General features: G+C 32.1%; 1 protein-coding gene across 1 annotated transcript in view; it reads right to left on the bottom strand.

The window, feature by feature from the left end:
* HELRODRAFT_157415 (hypothetical protein) overlaps positions 1-7,424 on the bottom strand; it is a gene marked incomplete at both ends in the record, with an annotated part of 9,595 nt that extends 2,171 nt beyond the window's left edge. The window contains 4 exons of the mRNA XM_009023551.1: positions 4,851-4,853; positions 6,081-6,509; positions 6,685-7,018; positions 7,169-7,424. Coding sequence (XP_009021799.1) covers positions 4,851-4,853; positions 6,081-6,509; positions 6,685-7,018; positions 7,169-7,424 — 1,022 coding nt within the window. The remainder of the gene's footprint in view (positions 1-4,850; positions 4,854-6,080; positions 6,510-6,684; positions 7,019-7,168) is intronic.
* Positions 7,425-7,846: the final 422 nt, after the last annotated feature.

Below are 7,846 nucleotides of genomic sequence, written 5' to 3'. Positions count from 1 at the left end.
ATGCATACGTACATACATGCATACGTACACATACATACTAGCATACACAACACAGTACATACCTTGCATACACACACATACACACACACACACAAACAAAGAAACAACACACACACGTGAACACATACAGTTACATGAATGTTTAGTGCAATTATTACTGGTTCTATCATTATTATCATCACTACAAAGGAAAAAATACATTAATTAATTAATTAGCTAGTTTATCTATTTGTTTGTTTAATCTTATCTCTGCTATATACACACTCACAAAGAAACAACACACAAACACACAAACAAAACAAAAAATAGAACAAATGCAACATTAATATAATAGAAACACATCTTAGAGAGTAATAAATTTTACTGAACATTTGAGCCAAAGTTCTGGCTATCCCACCAGCAAACAACCAGCCAACCAACCAAACATACAAAACATACATACATACAAACAAACAAACAAACATCAAACATAATCATATATAAAAACCATAGTACATGCATACATACATATAAACAACAAACATACAAAAAACGCCATACATATACACAAATTATACATACGAACAAGCAAGCAAACAAACAAACAAGAAACGTTTTTATGTGTCAACATGACAGCAAATCTCAATAACCACAAAAAACAAGAACAAAAAACGCCATACAGCCAGCAGGCTCTGGGCCATTCAAGCCACCAAAAGATGCACCACCAACTATAAGCATAAAAAAGTCCTAGAATTTATTTTTAGAACAAAATCATCCCAGTATAAACACATACAAACACACATTCATACAAGCATACATACATCATACATACATACTAAAGCAAAGACACAAAAACATGCATGCACACACACATACAAACACACACACACACACACACACACACACACACACATATATATATATATATATATATATATATATAATAAAATACAAATATACAATTCTTGTTCAATCAAAAATAAACTATTTGCCACGAACAAACACCACATAAAAATATCTTAACATATCAAACAAATGATGAAAAAAAAATCAACCTTAATAAACCCACACACGCACGCACACACACACACACACAGACACCCCTATACAAACACACTCATACCTTCAGGAAATGGAACAGGCGCATTTGTAAAGGCAATCACACTTGAAATCCTTTCTCAACAGTGTTGGCAAACAGTCGCACACGGACACACACACATGGGCACGCACACACAGACACACAACTCGCACACACATTTTCGCGTAAAATATTTTATTTAATTCTAAAAAAATACACACATACATACATACATACATTTACATAAAAAAAATACAAGCATATATTCCAATAGATATACATATTATAAATGCACACATATATGCACGTATCATCATAGTATACATAAGATATACATAAGATATACATTACACACACACACACACACACACACACACACACACACGCATACATATGCTCATCTTGGCACAAACAAATGTATTTATAAGTCTATGGGAATTCCAAAGAAGCTAAATATATCACAATGCACAACAAGTATACCATATAGGATTATATATACAATACATACATGCATGCATACATACATACATAAATAAATACATACATACACATATACACACATATATACAAGTATAGAACACAGACCATACAGTCTTCCATATTCATTGTTTGATTTCTTTTCTTTCTTCCCCTCCTACCTTGCTCTGTGAGCAATCCATAGTATGTTGTAAACATAAACAGTGACTGTATGTATGTTTGTATGTATGTTTGTATGTATGTATATATGTATTTTTGTATGTGTGTATGTATGAATGAATGAATGTAAGTATGTATGTGGGTATAGAATGTATGTATGTGTGTATTGTATATGTATGTATGTACTTTAAACATTTATAAGCAGACATACATAAAACACTCATTTACACATACTGTTGAAATTTTTCTAAGCATAAAAAACATTTAAGCATATATACATGCAACACACACACACACATACACACACACAAACATCTTTTCACATATACAAATATCTATATATACACACACTAACGCCTTTTATATACATCCATTCATACAAACTAACACACCCAGCCACACATACAGACACATATTCAAACATACAAACACACTCATCTTCCAACAGTGTTGCATGTAAAAGTAAACAAAGAGCTCATGAATATTAATGAGTAGACCTGATTATTCATCATGGTGACCTAGAAAGTCTGTGCCAGTGAACTAATGAATATGCATCATTTATGTGTTCATCATGGCTTTTTGGTACTTAATACTTCGGTTACTTATTATTTTATTAATTTATTGAAATATTATTAATAGTAGTAGAAGCAGCGGCAGTAGTAGTATTAGTAGTAGTAGTAGTATTTATTTGTTTTCATCATCATCCTCATCAATTTAGAACTTTTAATAGTTAAGTAGTTAGTATTTAGTATTAGTACAAATAGTAACAGTGGCTGCCACAAGAGCAGCAGCAGCAGTTGTAGTAGCGGCAGTAGTAGCAATAGTAGTAGCGGTAATAGTAATAGTTGCAGACAGCATCTATAGCAAGAAAATCAGTTTCACTTTGTAGCTAACATTGTTGGCCATTACCATTTCTTGTTACCTTGGTTTATTATAACAATGATCATAGCCATCCTTTTATTATTATTGTTATTATTTATAATTCTCATTATAATTATTATTATTATGATTATTATTATTATTATTTAACAAAGGTGAATTAACTACTCAAGAAAAGAGTGATAAAGATTTTATCAGCATAGAGATAAACAGTAAACAAGGCATAAGTGCATATGTGTTTGTGTATGTGTGTGTATGTGTTTATGTATGTGTGAGTGTGTATGTTTTGCATGTTTGTCAGTAGATTATTTTTGTATATATGTGTGAATGTTTTGAAATTTTTGAATGTGTATGTAAAAAATGAAAAAAGTGTGCGAATATGTGAATGTATGTGCATATATGTGTGTGTACATTTTGTTTATGTGTGTGTGTGTGTTGTGTATGTGTGTGTGTACGTACGTGTGTGTGTATGTGTGCAATATTAAAAAAGGTTATTTATTAACATAGAGTTAGAAGGCAGGTTATTAAACTGTGAGCATTATTACCTTGCTATGTTGCTGTAAAAATACTTAAAAATCTCTAGTTAATAATGAGGATAAACACTAACTGAAAACAAGTGAATGAATGAATGAATGAATGAATGAATGAATGAATGAATGAATGAACAAACAAACAACAGATGAACAGTTAATATATGACTGAATGAATAGATAAATAAATGATTGTTTGAAAGAATGAATAATAATAAAGAAATGCAAGAGCCCATTAAGTTAAAGTAACATAATTAACATTAATGTTTTAGCTTTATGTTTTTCCATAAAAATTAACTTTGAAATGCATTCATTCCTTTATTAATTCACTCATTTGTTACTCAGTCAGTCATTCATTTACTTACTCATTCATCCATTTTTTCTCTCATTCATTCATTCTTTCATTCATTTGCGAGAAAATCATAAAGCTACTTCCTTATTGTATCATGACAAAACTTTCTAAGAAACTCATAAAATCTAGTAAATAAAATAATTTTCTGTAATTATATTATACTAGAAATAGATTTTCATAAATATAATAATAATTATAAATATAACAATAATTGTAATAATTATTATATAAATATATAATAATTGTAGCTATATAAAACAAATCTAAAATAATAATATAACATAATAACGATTGGCAGTATTTCATTTTAAAATCTTTCTCTTACAATTTTTAAACCATAAACGATTATAGTAAAAATTGCTAGCATTTATATTTTAGTACCAGAAACTTTACTAATGGTAAAGATTATTTTGTTGTTTTAACCCCAATCTCAAAGTTTCAATGTCAGATTTTTAACCGAAAAAACTGAAACATCTTCTTACAAAATACACAAAAATATTAACTAATAAAATATATCAACCATTTCACTAATTTGTCACTAATTATTAGCTAGCTGATGTAAATTGTAAAACTATATAAGAAAAACATTTTCATTTATCATTTAAAAATTAATTAAATCTAAAAATCCTATAGTCTCTGCTTGAATCTCAGTAAAAAAAACACATGGTTAATAAACTCTCCAGCACTAATTTATCACTAACTAAATGAAAAATTGTATGTTAGCAGATGATAAAACACTAGAAAGAAATCAATTAATTAAATTAAAAATTTTCAATAACACAACGAACAACACGGATCTGATGGGGATTCCTAATTCACTTCAAAATATTAAATTTTAATTTTAAAAAATGTAAATCTCAACTCAACCAACTAACTCTAAAGAAATCAATCAATCTTCGTTTTGCGTCCAGAGATCTAAAAATCCTATCGTCTCTGCTTGAATCTCAGTAAAAAAAACATGGTTAATTAACTCTCCAGCACTAATTTATCACTAACTAAATGAAATAATTATATTTCATGCTTGCTTCTTCTTACTTATCTTTTATTTTATCTTATATTTTAGTACCAGAAACTATGGTTTTATTTATTTATTCCAACTAACTAACTAAACTAAACTTTAGAAAGGATAATTATAAAACAATCTCACTAGCACTAACTTGTGAACTAATTAGTCACTAATTGATTAACTAAATATTAATTAATTGATGATAATTTATTAGTATCAAATTTAAAAATGGCCCCAAAAATTGTTTCATTGTTTTGTTCTTAAGAAAGTAAGAAGCAAGCGGGAGCACATAATAATAGATCGCACTTCGTCAATTAGTCACCATTTTTCTTCTTTATTAAAACAAATAATTAAGATTTTAATTATTAAATATAAAAATGGCAAACAAACCTGCTGAAAAGTGAAGAATTATTCCGAAATTTTTTCCTTTGTAGGCTTTTTCTGAAAAATATTTAGATAAAAACTTTGTCCTTTACATAACACGAAGATACTAAATACGGATTTGTTTATTTATTAATTTTAATTCATAAGTATCAATATTCTCTTGAATAAATTGAAGAATTAAAGTCAAAATAATAGTTAAAATGTCAAAAATAATGATCGAAATGACAGATTTCGTGATATTACACACAAATGACGGAACTTATTTGCGCGTTTAGGAAAATTAGCGCGAGATTGTGACAAAGAAGTAATTATAGTAGTACAGTACAGTAGGTAGTTGGCTCATTCATTTGAAGATCGCTATTGGTGGTTAGTAATAATTTCCGCCTTTTCTCATTCATTCGTTCAGTTTTGTCCTTTACTTTTTCATTCATTCTGTCATTCAGTCATCCATTTAACCGTTCATTTACACACCCTTTAACATAGTCAATCACATATCCATTAACTCATTTCCTCATTCCGTATATATTGAATACTTAATTTTAGAATTAGTACACAAACACGTGCCCTCATCCAATCATTTATTCATTCCCTCAATCAGTTATCCATCTTTTTATTTTTTCATTTATTCATTCATTCCCTCAGGAATTAAAATTAGGAGTTTCTAAAATTTTTTTAACATCATATAAAACTCAATTTCAACGCAAGTTAAATTACTTTAGTAGTTTTTAATCTGAATGAAACTTATAATAGTAAAAATATCACATTTGACAAGCTACATTTGTACTGTGTATAAAAAATTAATAAAGAAAATTCAATGATTTTTCAGAGTTAAGCGTGAAATTAAATATTAATTAGTATAAAATATTTTACTGGGTCAGTTATACTTTGGTTTCGTTGATCTCATGCTTCAAAGATAACGATCTAGTCGTTTTCATGGAGTGTCTCGGATGGTGATTTTTATTAAAAATATCAATCGATTGCCGCTTATTAGTTTTAAATGAAAATCTCTTTTCAGTAGCCAGTGGGTTATCAGGAGTTACCGATCGATCTGCGTTCTCGGGGTGGTTGCTTGAGTCCGTTTCATCTTTATTAACTCCTACCTGGCTGCTGTCTTTCTTCAGCATCTTTAACACACGTGGCCACAAACTCGATCCCTGCCTCTTGAATATCGTAGCGAAACTGACCAAATCATTTTTCGGTGGCTTCTCTTTTAGTTGTTTTTTCCTGTCAGCAAACTCTCTCGCACTGCATTCTGGCATATTTTTATCCGGAATGACTTTGTGAAACTCTGAAAATTCGATTTCGTATTTTCCATTTTCGTTCTGATAGGTTAAAAGCGGAGCCAGACGATGGCCCCAAAGTATTTCAGAAGGAAGGTAACTAGTGCAGAGTTGGGCGGTCATGCCGGTGTGCTCGATCGTGCCCTGCAACACAACCACGATCTCAAATTTCGCCGTGAATAAATCTTCAACTGAAACATTCCAGAGCGGACTGTTCTCATCAATTTTATGAACGACCGTCACCGGCCAGATCAGCAGGATGGAGCTATCATGAGCATCCTGATCCATCTCCAGGTCCAAAGAATGTTGGAAGTTTGAGAAGAAACTGCATTCGTCTTTAGACTTGATCAGAAGAACCCGTATCGAGGTGCCTATTAGGTAGGATCTGAAAATTTTTGTAGTTATTTACTTTACTATGAATATTTTGAAAAGAAATTATTATTGAATTGAATTTAATTTAATTTATAATATTGAATGAGTTTGATCGCAATCGCTATAAAATAACTGCCTTTGTTTCAACATTAATGGTAATCAATTATGAGAAATATAAACGTATAAACTTTCTTGTGTCGCCCACTCTGAAGAGCAGGCAGTACTGGTCATCACGTTGGCATATGACGGCAAACTTGCTGAACATCATCGTGCGTGCTCTGTGCTTCGGTCTCGACAACTTTGAATACACGACCCCGGTCATCAGGGACTGCAGCAAAATTCCCATGCAAGCTTGCACCACAAGCAGTATGGTTGCAGAGGTGCAGTGGCTGTTCAAATTACGAGTGCCGTATCCGACTGTCTGCTGAGTCTCGACGGAGAACAAGAGAGCGGTAAGGAAATTATTGACGCCGTCAACGCACGGTACATTGATCATGCCGTCGTTTGTTGAACGTTGAGTGGCTAGTTGGCTTTTGCTCGACGCCGTGGTATAGGAGATGTAACTATTTGAGTGATTAACCGAAATATTGTAACCGGTCATCGTTCTAGTCGTTTCACCGATACCGACAGTTTCATTGAAATTAACTTTTCGAGTATCGTTAGAACCGTAACTTACTTTATCGTTTGGAAGATCACCGTGAAAGAAGGCTACCATCCACCATAGCATGGCGAAGAAAAACCAGCTTCCGACGAAGACGAAAACAAAGACGACCATGTTGTACCTCCACCTCATGTCCAGCAGGGATGTGAAAATATCGCGGTAGAAACTGTTCTGACTGTACGAAACATTTTTTGACACGACACTACAACTCCCATCTTTTTCTATCAATCGCTCCGTCCTCCTGCCAGCGAAAAGTCGGCCTCGCATCGCGATTTTTCCAGTATTCGGTTGAAAATTTAATCCGGAACCGACTTTGGAGAGGCTGCCGGTATTTGTGGTCTGTCGGTATGCATTCGTCGGAAAGTTTATAACATCGATTATTTTTTTAAATTTGATTATTCAATTTAGGCATTCTCATTACTACTCTCGTAGTGTATAAAGTTGCTATGGAACAAATTGTTAAAGGTACGACAAAAACCAAAACAAACCTTAAAATAGCGAAGGACATGAATTTAACGTAAATTCATTTAAAGTTAAAACCAGAAAGCCGAAATTAAAATGACAAACCTGATAAAATGGAGGACTAGCTGCACTGTGCGCCATCTTCCGAGCATGGCCATCGACCACGACAGCAGCAGCAGCAGCAGAATGACCACAGCGATGAACATTGTGGCGACTATAATGTCCGT

The sequence above is a fragment of the Helobdella robusta genome (assembly GCF_000326865.2).
Source record: "Helobdella robusta unplaced genomic scaffold HELROscaffold_37, whole genome shotgun sequence".
In the NCBI taxonomy this organism is placed as follows: Eukaryota; Metazoa; Annelida; class Clitellata; order Rhynchobdellida; family Glossiphoniidae; genus Helobdella; species Helobdella robusta.
Note: the sequence above shows the minus strand (reverse complement) of the source record. Positions and strands in the feature narration are given on the sequence as shown.